This window comes from Danio rerio, chromosome 17 (assembly GCF_052040795.2).
Source record: "Danio rerio strain M-AB ecotype USA chromosome 17, GRCz13ab, whole genome shotgun sequence".
Classification (NCBI taxonomy): domain Eukaryota; kingdom Metazoa; phylum Chordata; class Actinopteri; order Cypriniformes; family Danionidae; genus Danio; species Danio rerio.
Window position 1 is genome coordinate 21,667,886 of NC_141037.1, and position 18,773 is coordinate 21,686,658.

The following is an 18,773-nucleotide window of genomic DNA, read 5'->3' on the forward strand; positions in this document are numbered from 1 at the left end:
TGCTAATTGTGCAAACGTTTTTCATACTTTTCTGGGGTATTTTTTCTTGCAATGTAATTCTTCATTCTTTCATTTTCTTTTCGGCTTAGTCTTTTTATTTATCTGGGAGCGCTGTCACCTCACAGCAAGAAGGTCTCTGGTTCGAGCCTCGGCTTGGTCAGTTGGCATTTCTGTGTGGAGTTGAATGTTCTCCTCGTTTTTGCATGGGTTTCCACCAGGTGCTCTGGTTTCCCCCATAAGTCCAGTGGAATGAACCACAAGCTTATGTTTTACGCAGCGGATGCCCTTCCAGCTGCAACCCATCACTGGGAAACATCCATACACACTCATTCACACACATACACTATGGTCAATTTTAGCATACCCAATTCACCTATATCAAATGTTTTTGGACTTTCGGGGGAAACCGGAGCATCTGGAGGAAACCCATGCAAACACGAGAACATGCAACTCCACACAGAAATGACTGCGCCACTGCGTTGCCTTATGGTATTTGTTCAAACTTATTTAAAATAATATAAGATTAGGCTGCACAATGTTGGTAAAATCGAACATGGTGATATTTTGTTTTTCTGTGATATGTATATTTTTAAATGCCGCATTCCCTCGCCTGAACGTACATTCCAAAATCAGCGAGAGCGTCAAAGTAGCCGGAAGTCAAGTCATTAATTTTCAATGAAAGCCGGCGGCGATAAGCAGCGAGGAGCAGCGTGGCGCGTCTTCGCCAGTGTGGGTGTCGAAGAGAGTTAAAATCAAGTTAACTTTATGGTAATGAGCTATGACGCGGTTCGGCGGCAAGCAATCAGAATGAAGAAGTCCACCGCTTGAGAGGAGTTCAGAGAACACAGTTACTGTGAACTTTGGTTCCGACCACAGTTGTTTCCACAGGCTTGATTATTGCGGTCAAAGGATTTCCAATTATTTACAATGTTTTCTAACATGGACATACATTTAAAAAGTAACTGGCGAGTTACTGATGTGCATTAATGTTGTTGTTTTTTTTCTTTAAAAAAGTGGGAATCATATGCGACAGTACAAAACAGTATTACTGCTTGAGGATATTTCAGACATATGGACATTTTGGATAATTAGAATGTGAAGCAAAGCCACATTTATTGGTAAATGAATTTGATAAGAAGTGCGCAACATTTTCACACTAAAAAGTATGTTTTATGCGGGAAAGTACCTTGATGTGCTGCAAGTTTGCAACTGATAGCTCCTTGTTTCAAATAGGCTGACAGTTAGTTAAACTATATAGCATAAGATAACACACACAGCTGCTTAAATAAATAGGCTAAAAAATACACAGTTGATCACTTAGGCCTATTAAATTGTTATTAAAAAAAGCACAAGAAAGAATGCCGCTTTCCACACTGCTTAGCTCTCGTGCTCTGGCTGATATCGGTAACACTTTACAATAAGGTTCATTAGTTAATGCATTTACTAACATGAACTAATCATGAAAAACACTTGTACAGCATTTAATAATCATAATTGAACATTTACTAATGCATTATTAACATCCAAGTCCATGCTTGTTAACATTAGTGAACATGAACTAACAATGAACAACTGTATTTTCATTAACTAACGTTTATTAACATGAATAAATACTGTAGTAAATGTATTGTTCGTTGTTTGTTCATGTTAGTAAATTCATTAATTACATTAACTAATGAACCTTATTGTAAAGTGTGACCAGTATATCAGTTCATTTGCTCACTATGTTAAATACTGTAACTGTCTCCTCCTGGCCATGTACAGTATTTCTTGTGTAAGACCACGTTCTGCTTTACTGTGGTTAACTGTGGAGCCGTGCGATATTTCTTTAAATCACTCGCGCATTCTCAGTAGCCATATATGTATTGTGATTCAAATGCAATTTCATCAAATGACTTGAATAGTTTTATTTAGAAATAAACATTTTAGATTGATTGGGGTAATTTTGTAGGGGACTGACTCATCCATGAAATGTAATAAACAAATTACTGGCAGTGACAAGTGAAACTGTGTTCAGATACAGAAATGTAAAAATTGAATGTAAAATAACACTGTATAGTCTTGATTGCATGAATAATTCAATAGAATTAATCTTTATTAGAGTTACAAATAGTATAATTTATTGTGCCTAAATGCTTTAAACTGTCTTGAAATGCTCACACAATCACTGGCCTTAAAAACATGCAAAATAGTAAACGTTTACTCCATTATGGTTAAACAGAGCAGTGACCTCTACAAATCGCATGTGTTCTGAACTGTAGCTCTTGCTCAACTAAGCCCAACTTAACATTGCAGATTCTGCACATTGCAGATTTGCACATTGCGTTATCAGTGCTGGAACAATATAGTGCAGCAAAAATAGCACAATAGAAGATATGCTATAGGAAAATTTTAAATGAACTTTACTGAATACATTTGATTTAATGACTGAACCATGAAGACTTCACTTGTTTAATTACAGGGTCATTTAGATGTTTTGTATGACTCTCTTAAAGAAATGATTCACTGACAGTGTTTTAACAAGTTACTTAACAAAATAGTTTTTTTTCAATATATCTATTAAAGTTACTGTACTTTTAAAGGGTTTTAATCAAAACCCTAAAAATCAATGTTTATATTGAAATATAGTCTTTTCTCCTGATACTCATCTGTAATGATTAATTTTTGTGACACTGAAGTATACTTCAGCTCATTTTTGACATCCTAAAACAAGTAATCATAAAATATTTATTCAACTTTAATGACTTTAAGACTTTAATAAGTTTTTAGTTACCTGGATTTTCAATGGATAGACAAAAACTTCTCAGGTTCGTGGAATAAAAACCTTAAAAATAAACAGTAAATCAGGGTGTGAAATCAAATGGCAGAGTTTTCATTTAGAGGTGAACTGTTACTTTAGCAGAACCAAGGTTATAATAGTTTTGGATTTTTACATTAGTTTTAGTTTTTGTTTTATTTTAACTTTTTGTCTTCAGTAAGTTAAATTCAGTAAGTTTTAATTAGTTTTTAGTGGTAGATTTACTAGTTTTTTTTATAATTTAAAAATTAGTTTAATTTTTTAAATAGTTTCAGTATTAGTAATTTTTTTGTTGTTGTTTTCATTGTAAAATAGGATATTTGTTAGGTGCAAGATTCAAAGTCATCATAATAAATATTGTATAATAAAAACTCAACCAAAGATAGGCTTTTTTTGACACACGAATACTACTATCTCATGTTAAAAATTGGTTATTGGCAAATCAGCATTGTCAGCATTAGTACTGTATTCTTGACACATTTGTACTGTTGTCTTTGGCTTTTTGTCCTCTTCTGCTGCCATCATTCTGTTCTTGTTTTTTTTTTTTTTTTTTTTTTTTTTACTTTTTTTTAACTTTATTTTATATATGAAAGTGTATTTAATGTTCAATGTTGTGCTTCTATTTTAGGTGTGGCTTTTTAATATTCTGAAAGGGGTCTACGGATGAAAAATAGCCATTCTTGGCTAATTCTAGCCAACAAATAAAATACAACAGCCACAAGATAGCAGCCTTAGGTAAAATATATGTGCAAGGCTGCTTCTGAGGTTAAATACACAGCAGTGTACTTTAGTGAACCAGATCTTTTGTCACAATCTTCCCAAGTTTGGATTCAACATATCAAAAATATGTAATAGCAATCACAATTTCTTATCATAATTTGATTCATCAAATAATTATGTCAGTTAAAACATCACCATGATCTAAAAAGTTTCTTACAATTAAGTTTTGCAGTCCAACTGAAGCATAATTCACTTATTTGAATATTTGAAAAGAATGTTTCGTTCACAATCGCAATCACTAATACAGAAATAAAACCCATTATTGGACACAAATGTGTTAATGAACACTTTTAAGTGTTATTTATTGTTTTCTGTGATATAAAGCCATTGTTTTTGTCATTGGAGCAAGAGCGAGAATGACGGGAGCTGCCGTACGGATCACCTGGAAGCCTGAAGTGAATAGATTTACTTCTAAAAGGCTTAAAGTATGTATTAAATACATGTACAAAGACAAAATCGAAGGTTGTTTTTTGCTATAATCTTTTATTAGTTTCGGTTGGTTTTTATGTACACAATACATTTTTAGTTAGTCCTAGCTTTTTTAAAACTCTCGTTTTTATTTTTATTTCAATTAACAAAAATGTTTTTTCAATTCTAGTTTCTGTTTTTTGTTCATTTTCGTTAACTACAGAATTATTAGCCCCCCTTTGATTTTTTCTTCTTCTCTTTTTTAAATATTTCCCAAATGATGTTTAACAGAGCAAGGAAATTTTCACAGTATGTCTGATAATGTTTTTTCTTCTGGAAGAAATCTGATTTGTTTTATTTCAGATAGAATAAAAGTTTTTAATTTTAAAATCAAAGTTATTAGCCCCTATAAGCCATATTTTTCAATAGTCTAGAGCAGTGGTCCCCAACCACCGGGCCGCGGACCGGTACCGGTCCGTGGAACAATTGGTACCGGGCCACATAAGAAATCATAAATTATTTCTGTAGAAAATATTATCCTCCGCGACTTGGTTTCTTCCACTCACCCCCGCTATATCACGTGAAATGGACTGTGCCAAAATCCACCATGGAGCGAGAAGAACAATCGCTAGAATATAGCTCAGTGGTGGTTGATGATAGTTTCAAGTTATAAAACAGGTATTATAGAGTCCAAATCAGCAGAGCATTTAAGGATTGTGCATATATGTGTGCGTGCATCACTAAGTAAGTACCCAAAGTCATTGCAATATGTATCTATATGGAGTTTCACATAATCATACTCATTAGGGCTGTAACATGCCAATGCATACATTTAATTCGGCTATACGGTTGTATTATTGTTAAAATGTTCGTCAGTTGAAATGTTTGGCACAGATGTTATGTATTAGATGCATATAAACCTTGATTGAAACATAATCAGACCGGGATAGTGCAACTAGCGCATGCGCACTGAGTTGTTCATGATTAACCTGGACGAGCGCAGCAGCTGTTGTAACCATAAAGACCCCCCCTACCGGCCCACACCGGTCCGTTGTGAAATTGACAACCGTTGACTGGTCCACGGTGATAAAAAGGTTGGGAACCACTGGTCTAGAGAATAAACCATTGTTATACAATAACTTGCCTAATTACTCTAACCTGCCTAATTACCCAAATTAAGCCTTTAAATGTCACTGTAAGCTGTATAGAAGTGTGTTAAAAAATATCTAGTAAAATATTATTTACTGTCATCATGGCAAAGATAAAACAAATCAGTTATTAGAGATGAGTTATTAAAACTATTATGTTTAGAAATGTATTGACAAAAATCTTCTCTCCGTTAAACAGAAATTTGGGAAAAAATAAACAGGGGGGCTAATAATTCAGGGGGGTTAATATTTCTGACTTCAACTGTATAATAACCTTGGGTGAAACACCTTGTGAAGTCCACTTCTCAGGGCACTTCGGCTCAATTGGAACACACCTTGTCACCAATTCTTCCGTGATGTCATCACACACACGCACTCCTGCGGCGCGCTCTCTATGACACTTTTGAGTGTAGCTATATCCCGGTATTTGGTAACTCTACAGGTATCTGTCCATCTGGTCTCACCTTCTGGAGCAAACCAGGGAATTTTAGGCTGACTGCACTTTAACAGTAACAATTAACAACATTATTATTGCCTATGTGTCTTAGTGTGTATACTGCACTGCATGTGTGTGTTTGAGTGATTGAGTGAGATACAACAGAGGTGTGAAAGGCCAGACATTAGCTTTATCACTTGTGTGGTAATAAGACAGAGTGTGTACAGGAAGCAACAGGAAAGGTTTCACATTTGATGAAAGCTGGCATGACAGAGGGCTTCATTTGTTGCTTGCCGCTGAGAGGCTACCGGTGTCATCTCTTCTCATGCTAACATCATTTTCTAAACGGATATTTTGAAAATACCATATGGGCCTCATTTTTCATTTAACATCATGCTTGTGTGTGATGTTTTTTTTTTTTTAATAGATTGTCGAGTGTGAAATTCTTTAAACAAATTGGTGGTTCATTATGTATAGCAGTGTCAAATGTGGCAAATCAATAGGGCGGCTGTCTAATGCGTGTATGTCAAGGCAAGATAGAGACACACTGGCAGAAAAAGGTTTATGCGGATGCTATCTGTTCTCTGACGTTCAGTTTGCATCTGTGCCTTCGCAAAACATCACTCATGCGGTTTGGTAAAAGATTCACCGATGGCATCAGCAGCACTGCAGAAACACACATACACACACACACACACACACACACCTACACACACACACATAAATTCTGCAGGTATTACCCTGCCAATCTAAAACTCTGCTGACAGAGTCAGTCATTTATATTTCAGATGAGGCACAGAAATTGTGAAGGAAAAGGAATGAGTTTGGGTTACAAAAAATAGGTGCCATTGACACTCAAAACACAGCAGAATGTAGAGAAATACAGAGGGAATCCAGGGGGCTAGAGATGGCGGTGCATCTAGCAGATGCAGCAAGTAGATTATTGATGAAAGAAATTGATTGTTAATAAAGTAAAGTGGTGCAGGCAGATAATTGGAAGTCATATTAAAGTAATATCAATTTGTGCAGTGTGTTGATTTCTTACTGCCAGGTTCATAGGAAACATCTGCATCCTAAAGATGACCTAAACAAAGGTGATAGAAAATGAGATTTGAATCTGAAATCCTTGACTTTTATTTGCATTCAATAAAGACCAAACTACGTATCCATTCTTCATCCGCCATGTTGACATTGCCTTTTGACCTGTAAGAACTGAATTAATAAGGGGATAAATATGAACATAAAGCTCTCAGCGGAAAACTACCAGAAATTTAGTTATATTTTATACTTTCTTCTGCTCTGATGGTCTTATGGGACAGAAAACTGTCCACAAGCTCTGCTCCTCGGTATCTAGGCAGATGCAGTATAGGTCATCCTGGTGTTGCTGATCTCCAGTTTCACAAATGATACAAACAATCTGACATGCTACTCCTTATGCATAGTTTGAGGTAAGGAATAATGATTTATGCAAACACATATTTAGAGTTGAGTTGTGGGAGACTAAAGAGGATTAAACATGAAATCTCAAGCTCTTGTAAAACTACAGATAAATCAAATAAACAACACTGTGGATGTGGAATGCATCTCTAAAAATCTTCAATAAATCCATAACTTCAAATATCTCATATAATTAATGTGTTTCAGAGAAAGTACAAGCACAAACTATAAACAAGCTAAATGAGAGGCTTTTATGATCACGCTTTGAATTAATCAGAGTTATGGAAATATGAACGACTATGTGATAAATAAGAAAGAGTGGCTGCAAATAATCAGAACAATCCTTTATGGAAATTAGACATTCGTTTAATAAATCAGAGTAAGGGAAATTAGGGTGACTTGCTTGAATTTGTGCTGAATACTAATTCGTGCTCTTTTATATGATCTCGCTGGGAATTTGTGCACTTTTTAGTGACACTTTGGATGATACGCCCTGGTTGCATTTCCTCTGTTCACAGGCACATAAAACGAATTTTCTCCATTAAAAAGGTGACGCGCGCGCGCCTGGTGGATTTGCAGCTGCTCGCGCACCAGTCCTCTTTGAGAACTACTCCAGAATATCAAAACCATCACAACACAAAACAATAGATGAAATTCCATTTGAACTTCCCACATGTTTATGATAGCAGTTACTGTGCTATCATAAAGCAAAACACATTGGATGAAGTTTACACTCACGCTGCTGTTGTGTCCGGACCAGAGCACCATGGCCTGATTGTGAGCCGAATCTCCGGACAGCGCAAAGGTGGACGTGATCAGGTGTGGTTCATTCTGCCTCGGACTCTTCCCGATCCCGTCAACTCCTCCGGTACGCCTGAACTCGAACCGAGACCCGGGCGAGTGGTCAGGCGGAAACATACTGCGCTTTTCTCTCCTGTTTACTTTTATTTCCTCTGAAGACCACGTTGGATAAACTTTTCCGCCTTTTTCTCCAGTCTGTTCCGCACTGGATTTGGGTGCGTTCTCAAGCTTCTCTCTCCAAGACACTGAAGAAGACTTTCTGTGCGCTTTAGAAGTAAGTTGAGCTCCATCAAGTGCCTGTATCCAGTTTTTATCAGTGCTGTCATCCGGTACGCTTCCAAAGTCACTGCTTGGCTTGACTTTTGCCTCCACGAGCGCTTCTTCGTTCCTCCGTATTGGTGCGAAACACGAGGCGCAAGTGATTTCTGCGCGCGCTGGGAGAGGCACGAGAACGCAGAGACAAAACAGCGTCCAGTACGTCCGGCTTGACTCGAACCACAAAGCATCCTTCTTATTAATCATCCTTTCGCCTTTTATACCCTGCCAAGTCCACTAAAGTTCTCTTAAAATCCTAGCATAGACACCTAGAATAACTTTTGGCCACGGCAGTGACGTTGCGGGGATACCTGTATGACCGTGGGTGCGCCTGATGTGCGGGTTCGGTCGGTTCTGAGCGGGTGTAGTTACCGGAGGGGTGGAGCTGCTGACTGACACGCGTTCACTCACTCGCTCGCTCGCTCCGGCTTGGATGGAGACCGGGAGCAGAGTGTGTGACAGGTGCGCGCGCGGGGTGTAGCGACGGCCCCGAGGGTCTCCGCGAGCACAGACATCTGGAGCAGGAGAGACTGCATCTTTTCATATTAATATGTATGCCGGAAAACAGATAACCTCGTCTGCTGTCACATCAATGCGAGGATGATTTTAAATACAGAAACAGCAAGTGATAACCGCTGGTAAGGCTTCATTTTAAAAGTAGAAACGAATTAGGTTTACAGCGACTAACAGTTGTTATAAGAGAACTTTTGTCCTTTATGCACACTCATGTCCTTCTAAACCTTAGGGATACCATCAGCTATTCTCATTAAAAGTGAAAACTGAACTCATTGCATTGGTTTAGATCTTTTGTACCTTATGTCCTTTTTAAAAAAAAAATATGGAGCTGTTTTAATTAAGATGTCTTCAAATGAGCTGCTGAAGATGAAGGTAACTGATGTAAATCACACACAGATTATTATCTCAAAGTTTTTTTTAATGATCTCTGTTATACATTTAGAATATTAAAATTGAATAAAGGGATAGCAGCAAATCTACATGTTCTAAACTCACCTTCATGTTGTTTCAAACCAGTATTACTCTCAAACAGACAAGGAGGTATTTTCAGCATTGACAACCAGACAGACTTTGACTTCCATAGTAGTAAAAACGCTTGCAATAACTTTCATTTTTGGCTGAACTATTAGTTTATTGAAAATAATATAACATTTTTATTTATTATTCTCTTAAACTGACAGAAATGTATAATTTTTTACAAATAATAGAAAGATTAATAAAAATGATACTAAAAAGGTTTTGACAGTGAATTGCGTATTGTGTTCTACTGCAATATTGTGTTAATAATTGTTGCAGTATGTTTAATCACCATTGCTCCAATTTTAGTTTGTTAAAAGACATTTGCTAGTTTCTACTATGGAAGTCAATGGTTTAATCTTTATCTTTTTGTTCAGCAGAAATAAAAGCTCATAAACGTTTGGAACCACATGCTGGTGAGAAAACAGTGAGTACATTTTCAGTTTTAGTGAACAGTGGCTTTAAGGTTCTAGGAAGTTAAAATAAATTATGTCAGAATATGTAAGTAGTGTGGACTAGTTTTATAGAGCTTGTGGCTCTTAAGTAGTCTTAAAGGCATAGTTCAGCCAAAAATGAAAATTTACCCACTCTCCCTCAAGTGTTTATATTTATTTATTTTTTCTTCTGAACAAAAAGAAATATATTTTGAAGAAATCTAACCATTAATTTTCGTAGTGTAGTGTTTTTCCTATGAAAGTCAATGGTTATAGGTTTCCAGCTTTCTTCAAAATATCTTATGTTTTATTCAACCGAAGAAAGGAGCTAGTGACGCGGTAGCGCAGTGGGAAGCACGTTTGCCTCAGCAAGAAGGTCGCTGGTTCGAGCCTCTGCTGGGTCAGTTGGCTTTTCTGTGTGAAGTTTGCATGTTCTCCCTGTGTTGGCATGGGTTTCCTCCAGGTGCTCCGGTTTCCCTCACAAGTCCAAAAAGACATGTGGTATTGGTGATTTGGGTAAGCTAATTTTGACCATAGTGTGTGTGTGAATGAGTGAGTGTGTATTGATGTTTCCCAGTGATAAGTTGCGGCTGGAAGGGCATCCGCTGCGTAAAACATACTGTATGCTGGATAAGTTGGCGGTTCATGTCGCTGTGGCGACCCCAGATTAATAAAGAGACTAAGCCGAAAAGAAAATGAATGAATGAAAAGGAAGTGATGGTGAATGAAAAGGAAGTCCCTTGATGGTCAGAAAATAATTAGTAATTTTACATTTTCAGTGAACTATCGCTTTAAGATTCTAGGAAGTTAAATTAAATTATGTCAGAATATGTAAGAAGTGTGGACAAGTTTTATGGAGTTTTTGGTCCTTAAGTAGACTTTAACGGGGTAGTTCACCCAAAATTTAAAAAAAAAATCTTTACTCACCCTACACTGATTATCTTTCTGAGTTTTTTTTTTTCTTCTGAACAAAAAAGATTACATTTTGAAGTAAGCTAAAACCTGTAACCATTGATTTCCATATTGTGGGTTTTTCTTATGAAAGTCAATGGTTACATGTTTTCAGCTTTCATCAGAATATCTTCTTTTGTGTTTAGCAGAAAAAAAGAAATGTTCAAAACAAATGAAGGGTAAGTAAATGATTACAGAATGTTAATTTTGGCTGAACTATCCCTTTAAATACTGTTTAATTATATTTAAATAATTTATTTGGTACACTGTTCTTATTATGTACATACATGTACGGTACATTTCATGCGTAATTATCTTTAAAAAGATATCTGCATGTAAATTCATCTGTAATTAATTTCTGTAATTAAATATACAATATAATTACACTGTTGGCCAGTGCTGGTGTAACGCATTACAAGTAACACAAGTACGTAATAATATGAATTTTCTTATTAACAAGTAAAGTAATGAATTACCTACATAAATTAAGTAATACTATTTGAGTTACTTTTTTAAAAATGTAACTCAAGTTACTTTTTAGATTAATTTATGTGCTTTTAAAAATAGTTTGCTGAATTAAAATGAGCTTAATCATGTTGAATTATGCTCAAAGTGAAAACGAGCTCTTCGCGGGAACAGACAAAAAACAAGATGGCAGAGCCATCATTTCTGTAATGGAAGTATTCTCATTATTTGAACACATGGAAGAAAAGGGGGTAGTCTCAATAAACAGTGATTTTACTGAACTAATAAGACAAAAATACAAAAGTAGCAAACACATTGCTTTCAACTTTCATTAATCTGTATTTATGGCATGTAATGTATAGCATCAGGAAGTTCTCATAAAGTAACATTATTCTAATTTTTCTAAGTTTTTTTTAAGGTGAATGAAGGTTATACAGTGTGCTGTTAAATGCAGAGCTCCTCTGTTTAAAAAAAAAAAAAGAAAAGTTCTGAACGAGATCAAGACTCAGGCAGGTATGAAAAAGTTACTCAAAAGTAACGTAATGCTTACTTACCGTAAAAAGGTAACTTAAGTAATACAACTAGTTATTATTTTGAGAAGTAGCTCAAAATTGTAATGCATTACAAAAGTCCCCAACACTGCTGTTGGCCCAACCCTTACACCTCAACCCACCCTTAAACTTATACATACCAACAAGCCTGTCCCCAATTTTACCCATGTCCCACCTCAATACAATATAAACAAAATAAGTACTCAAAAAATGACTTTAAACTATAAGTTTTTTGGGTCAACTTTATTTATGTTCAATCCTAAATTTGTATAAAAAAATCATTCATTTATTTTCTTTTCAGCTTAGTCCCTTTATTAATCAGGAGTCACCACAGCGGAATGAACCGCCAACTTATCCAGGAATATGTTTTACTCAGCTGATGCCCCTCCAGCTGCAACTCATCATTAAACACCCATTCACTTTCATTCACACACATACACTACAGACAATTTAGCTCACCCAATTCACCTTAGTGCATGTCTTTGGGCTTGTGGGGGAAACCGGAGCACCCGGAGGAAACCTACGCCCACACTGGGAGAATGTGTAAACGCCACACAGAAATATAAGTAAATATTAAGACCATGTAATATAAAGAGGGATATTTGGTCAAACAAACTTACTGACTAACTAACAAAAAAAAATCTTTTACATCAGTCTGTGTTGATGTGAAAAAATAATGGTTATAAACATGTTATAGACTGCACCATATGGGAACAAAACTAATGATAATAACACTAAGAAGAAACAACATCACTGGTAGATATAAATGTGAAGAAGTATGACATAATGCCACAACTTTGAGGAATTTGAAGATTGAATATATTATGGATATTATCCATTTACTGACATTTCCTTTAACCCTTTAACACGATACAATAAACAATTCAAAATATGGATCAAACGCCATGTAAAAAAATCAATACAGAAAAGTCCATTACATTGGACTTCAATCCTCAAGACGTTTCTAAGATGTCAAATTTTTAAAATAACATCATAATGTCAGAATTTTCATTTTCTTACAAGCTATTTCTTTCATTTTAAAGTTGATATAGATTTCTTTTGCACTCAAACTGACTTCTATACTGAAACAAAGAGGTTTAGCATTGAACCGCTGCAAGACACAATAAACTGTAACCTACATAAGTTAAAAGCATCTTGATTCTCAGTATAAACACATTGAACGTCTCTTTGGTGAACTGCAATTTGAGAAAGGTTATAAAAGGCAAGCATGAAGAACATTTGCATACATGATTAATTTAAAAACAACCTGTCGATAGCATGATTAGAGAGAGTAACAGACATTACGGATGAGAGAAAGAGAGAGAGAGAGAGAGAGAGAGAGAGAGGGCAAGAGATGTCTTTGCTCTCCTTTGGGAAGGAAGTGGCTGCTGTTTGAAGCAGGAGGAGGTAAGGAAAAGCTCTTTATGCAGCTCAGTTAAAATATGCACAATTACAACTGGCTCTTTGAATGAACTGGAACATTTCGCACACAGACAAACACATGCATGTTCAGTCTGACATAAAGAAGGTCAGAAATATCCCATGCTTTTTTCTTTTGCCACAATTAAGGTGTACTGAAAATTACCCTAGCTCTGTCTGTCACTGAAAACCCAAAGGATTTACATAAGCTCTACTTTATTTCCAACACTTTCAGCTGAACTCTAACCTTTTCTAACAGCAAGAATGATTTATTGAACTGCATTGTAGTCACTGTCTTAACTCATCAACTGACCAATTTGATCAACTTGATTTAATTTGTTGGTGCATTCAAAATGAATTCACTTTGTGCGATGGATTGGCAGTGATATTTGGTAATGTGTGATAATAAATGATATAAAGTTGAAGGTGACATTATTAGCCCACCTTGGAAATTTTTATTATTCTTTTTTTATATTTCCAGAGTGCTGTTTAATGGAGGGAATATGTTTTCAACACTTTTTAAAACATGATAGTTTTAATAACTCTTGAAACTAATGTAATGAACAGAGGTTTATTCTATTTGTTCTGTTCTGCCAATAAAAAGCTTAAGGGTTATAATATTGTCCTAAAATCATTTTAAAAAATTAAAAGAATTTCCCAGCCAAACTAAAAGAAATAATACACTCTTCAGAACAAAAATATAATAAGAAATACTGTGAAAATGTTCTTGCTCTGTTATATATATATATATATATATATATATATATATATATATATATATATATATATACTGCATCAGGCAGCTCAAAACAGTATATTGTTTCAGCATCGATATTGCAGTGTGTGCATCCACAATAGTCACATTACAGTATATCTAACGTTGAGTCTGAATTATTGACCAGGAGCTGATGTGATTTCTAGAGTCACTGCTAACCTTAACCATAACAGAGTGAGTTTACCATTTGCATGTGTTTTTATGGACCATTACTGTGCATTTTAAAAGAGTTTAAAACATTATGATACTTGGAGGTGTAAAAAAGATTGATTAAAGTTACTTGGATTTTTTGTCTTGTTTTTACCAATTATACTTTTTAAAGCAAAAAAATAAGACTATTTTACCTAACCCATTGGCAGATACTTTTGCTTGTTTTAAGGAATAACTCTTAATTTTGACTTATTTCATGTAAAGGTGAAAATAAAACAATATTTTTACTTCCTGTGAGAAGTTTTAGATATTTGTTAAAAAAATTTGCATTTTGAGACTCCCCGGAAAAGCATCAAGTAGAGCAGGGGTGGCCAACCCTGTTCCTGGAGAGCCACCTTCCTGAAGATTTTAGTTGCAACCCATATCAAACACACCTGCCTGTAATTATCAAGTGGTGTTCAGCTCCTAATTAATTGGTTCAGGTGTGTTTGATATGGGTAGCAACTAAAATCTGCAGGAAGGTGGCTCTCCAGGAACAGGGTTGGCCACCCCTGGAATAGAGCTATTCAGTCCATCTTGTAAAACTGTATTCATATATATTATAAATTAAATATATACAGTTGAAGGCAAAATTATTAGCCCCCCCCCCCAATTATTAGCCCCCAAACCCTGAATTATTAGCCCCGTTTATTTTTTCCCCAATTTTTGTTTAACGGAGAAAATATTTTTTTAGCAAATTTTTAAACATAATAGTTTTAATAACTCATTTTTAATAACTGATTTATTTTATCTTTGTCATAATGACAGTAAATAATATTTGATTAGATCTTTTTCAAGACACTTTTATACAGCTTAAAGTGACATTTAAAGGCTTAACTAGGTTAATTAGGTTAGGGTAATTAGTCAATTTATTGTATAACGATGGTGTGTTTTGTAGACAGGCGGAAAAATACAACTTAAAAATGGCTAAAAATGTTGACCTTAAAATGTTTTTTTAAAAATAAATAACTTCTTTTATTCTAGCCTAAATAAAACAAATAAGACTTTCTCTAGAAGTAAAAAATATGATCAAAAATACTGTAAAAATTTCCTTGCTCTGTTAAAGATAATTTGGGAAATATTCAAAAAGGAAAAATGGATGCTTACAGCAACTATATAAGACGTTTGGCCTCTTTGGCTTTTTCATTCATTCATTCATTCATTCATTCATTCATTCATTCATTCATTCATCTTCTGCTGCTTTTCCGGGGCCGGGTCGCGGGGGCAGCAGTCTTAGGAGAGAACCCCAGACTTCCCTATCCCCAGACACTTCCTCCAGCTCTTTGGCTTTTTCTTGCTTTATAAAAAGTGTATTTTTAAACTTAAAAATATATATTATCCAAATATTTTAAATGATAATCATCACTGCGTTAAATATTTTATTTAACATTTGTTGTAATTATTTTTTATTTATTTTTAATTTTTTTACATTTCATCTCTTATAAAATGTTTCCTAGCCATTGAACTTTAAAAATGCTTTAAAAACATTTAAATTGCAAAATGATTTCCCAGTAATATAGATTTTGTAAATTCTGTATACAATAATTCAGCCCTGGGGAGCAAATGGGACTTTCTGTTTGTCTACGTATTAAAACTATGCAAAGGAAAGCCATATTCTCTGTGTTTATAAGGCATTTCTGCATATGAATGCATCGAAATATGGCTGTGTACTCCTAAACAAAGACAATCATCCGTCTAAAACAAAACCTTTTAAATGCACTAAAGGTGTGTCATTTCACATGACTAATTGCAGCATCATACTGTATTTCAATGGGATTCCTTGCCCTTGTTGTCTCCATAAATCATTTGTTTGTGTTTTGAAAGGAAGCTCTTTCCTGGCGGAGCGCCTGGTGTAGCGGCGATGTGAAGGTGACTGACGGGAATGTTTTGCATGTATTGGATAATTGGCATTTCACTAATCACTTTTTGCTGTGTCAATGCTTTGTCAGATTTTCTGACAGATTCGAGGGAAATAAATCAATAACCTCTTCCTCTGTGACATTTTTACTTTAGGGCAGTCTCTGTCAGGATTTCCCTATAATTCCAGCATTCCCAGCTCCACTGGTTTTATATAATATGTGCAGCTCATTGGTCCTAGTCCACTCAAATCCTGTACTGTAGTATATCACGCATCTGTCATATTCAAACACAAACAGTCTTCTGAGCTTTTTACGAAGTACTGCTGCAAAATATAGACACTTAATGTCACATTCTTCAGACTGACGTATGTTCATGCACATTCAAACACATGCAAAGACTCGCAGCCTGCAGGCAGTGTCCCATTTGTAGTGTTCTCAGTCCATGCAGGAGCTTGTTAGCTCTGACACTCCTGTACGAGATCTGACAGACACTGAAATGGCCTCCTCCTGCACACACACACACGCACACACACACACACACACACACACACACACACACACACACACACACACACACACACACACACACACACACACACACACACTTATGCAGACATGTGAAAGAGAGTGCTGCAGAGCTTTTATCACTGCAGTTGCCATTGTGTGTAGTAGAAAACACACACACACACGTACTTTCATTGGTCCTAGTGGATGGGCTTCTCTGTTGCGCAGAAACAGTCAACTGAGAAAACGAGAGAGAGAGAGAAAGAGACCAGAAACTGACATAATGAAGCAGCTACACTCACACTGGTTGGATATATTTAAAACAAAATTGAACAAAGGGAAGGGAAAGAATAGCAATGAAATTCCTGACTGTCCTGAAACTGAATAATCCATATTAGATTAATTGTTTCTACGAAGACAATGTTCTTTTGTTCATTACGGCTCATTATCTGCCCAATGTTTTTTTCGTTCTGTTCATTACGGTTCATTATCTGTGCAATGTTCACAGTCAGAAGAAATCTCTGGATTTCGAAAAACAATCCAAAGACAGTCTTAAAGTGCATTTTAAGCTTGGATTTTGATGGTAAACACGTTGGCATGAGTCTCCTGCAAGGTCAGTAAAGGTCTTCCCTGATCAGCCTTTGTTGTTGCAGAACTGAAAATAGCTTGTCAGTGGCAACATTATAGACTGAACTTTTAAGAGCAGTTTTTTTTTTTCCTCTTGGCTGTTGTGATTGGGCTCAAGTGAAAGTTTGAAGCTTAAAGTGTTAGTTTAACCACCTGCCATTATTTACTCACTGTCGTGTCATTCCAGCCGTATTACTTTTTTCTTCCACTATACACAAAAGCAGTTTTGAGACATGTTCATGCTGTTCTTTTTCATACGATGCAAAAAAGGGGGATTTTATCAATCTCTAATATGCATGATAAATATTTGTACACAGTACATATGGGATAAATTCCAAGTGTTCTGAAGCCATATGATGTCATATTTATGATAAACGGATCAAAAAATGACAATGCCATTTGTTGAAAATCTTCCAACCTGAATTTCTAAAATTTTTATTCATGTTTGACGTCAGTTATGATTATGTAACCAATTGTGATGTGGTTTTAATATGCTGAGAGGGATGTTTCAGTGAATAATGATTTTAATAATGAATCAAAAAGACAGCTTCAGAAGAGTCTGCTTTACTCTCCACAGCTGAAAGCCAATCTGATTCGGAACAACACTCAAAATAAAGGTTATTTATTGGCATCTGTGGTTCCATGAACCCTTAAACATTCCCTAGTAACTTTTTATTGCACATGAGGTTCTTTACAGTGGAAAAAAGATGCTTTAGGGGATTAAAATTTTTACATTGAGAAACTATTCATTTAAAGTTTCCTTGGGGAGCTAAAATTGTTTCTTTTCTGGCATCACTTTTTGTCCCATAAAAAAAATTATTTCAGAAACCTATATATGTAAGTTACATATTTATGTCATAGACTTTTGTGTATGGATTTTACAGATAAAGGTATACACTATGTAATATATGCTTTATATATAAATGTTTTTAAAATATTGCACAAATTACCCTTTACATATGTTATTCAACCATTAGAATTACAAATGTGTACATATATGTTTACATATATTAGCTATAATTCTGTATACAGTACACACTAAAATATGCGGGGGTTTTGCAACCCAACATTTTGTCAAATATGGACATACTCAACGATTGCAATAGTGTCTGGATGCAGATTTGGATTTTCAAGCTGAGTCTGCATATCTTAGACATTCAATGTCAAACACAATGTACTCAATTGAGTTAGTTATGTCACTGTGAGGGGTTGGGTTAGGTGTGGGCATTAAAAAACATTGTATGCATCTCAGCTTGCAACTGCATCAAGTCTGCATCCAGACCCTTCTCAGCGATTGGGCTCCTATGTCACTTCAATTTAATTGAAAAAAAAATTAACCCAAAGTTGTGTTTATGCATATTTGACCTGACGTTGGATTACAACTACCCAGCATTTGTGTATGTTCATATATGCCCATATATCAGATTTCGGCATGAACCCTGTTTTTAGAAAGATGATTAAGTGATGGCAGAATTGCCAATTTTGATGAAATACCTAATAAAAGAACTTTATTTCTATAATTTCGATTGAGAAGTGTTCTGTCAGACAGTGAGTTAGAGGTTTCTATACAATTGTACGGTGGCCGAGAGAGCTTTACGTGCTGCATTTTAAGAAAGCACATGCAATTACAAAAACACCAGCAAATAAAGAAATGATCTTCATCCATTTGACAGCACACGTGTTGCAAATTCTCACAACACAAACAACTGAAGAAACGTGCAGCAAATTGGTCACAACACTTGCAAATATGGACGTAACACAATGGAAATGTTTCAAGAGGACCCAAAAGCATGACAGACCCTGCTGAGATGTGGATGTGTTTTTTTTTTTTTTATGTTGTGTAAT

General features: G+C 35.5%; 1 protein-coding gene and 1 long non-coding RNA gene across 5 annotated transcripts in view; one reads left to right on the plus strand and one right to left on the minus strand.

Moving 5' to 3' along the window:
- Positions 1 to 8,462, minus strand: part of sorcs3b (sortilin related VPS10 domain containing receptor 3b) — a 109,638-nt gene extending 101,176 nt beyond the window's left edge. For all 4 annotated transcript variants that reach the window (XR_015513313.1, XR_015513314.1, XM_087290337.1 and 1 more), the window contains exon 1: positions 7,745 to 8,462. Coding sequence is in view for 1 of the 4 variants with exons in the window: in XM_087290336.1 (XP_087146462.1) it covers positions 7,745 to 8,329 (585 nt within the window). In the remaining 3 variants the exon portion in view is untranslated. The remainder of the gene's footprint in view (positions 1 to 7,744) is intronic.
- Positions 1 to 15,900, plus strand: part of LOC147833062 (uncharacterized) — a 173,899-nt gene extending 157,999 nt beyond the window's left edge. The window contains exon 4 of the long non-coding RNA XR_015513334.1: positions 15,763 to 15,900. This is a non-coding gene — a long non-coding RNA (uncharacterized LOC147833062). The remainder of the gene's footprint in view (positions 1 to 15,762) is intronic.
- The last annotated feature ends 2,873 nt before the right edge of the window (positions 15,901 to 18,773 follow it).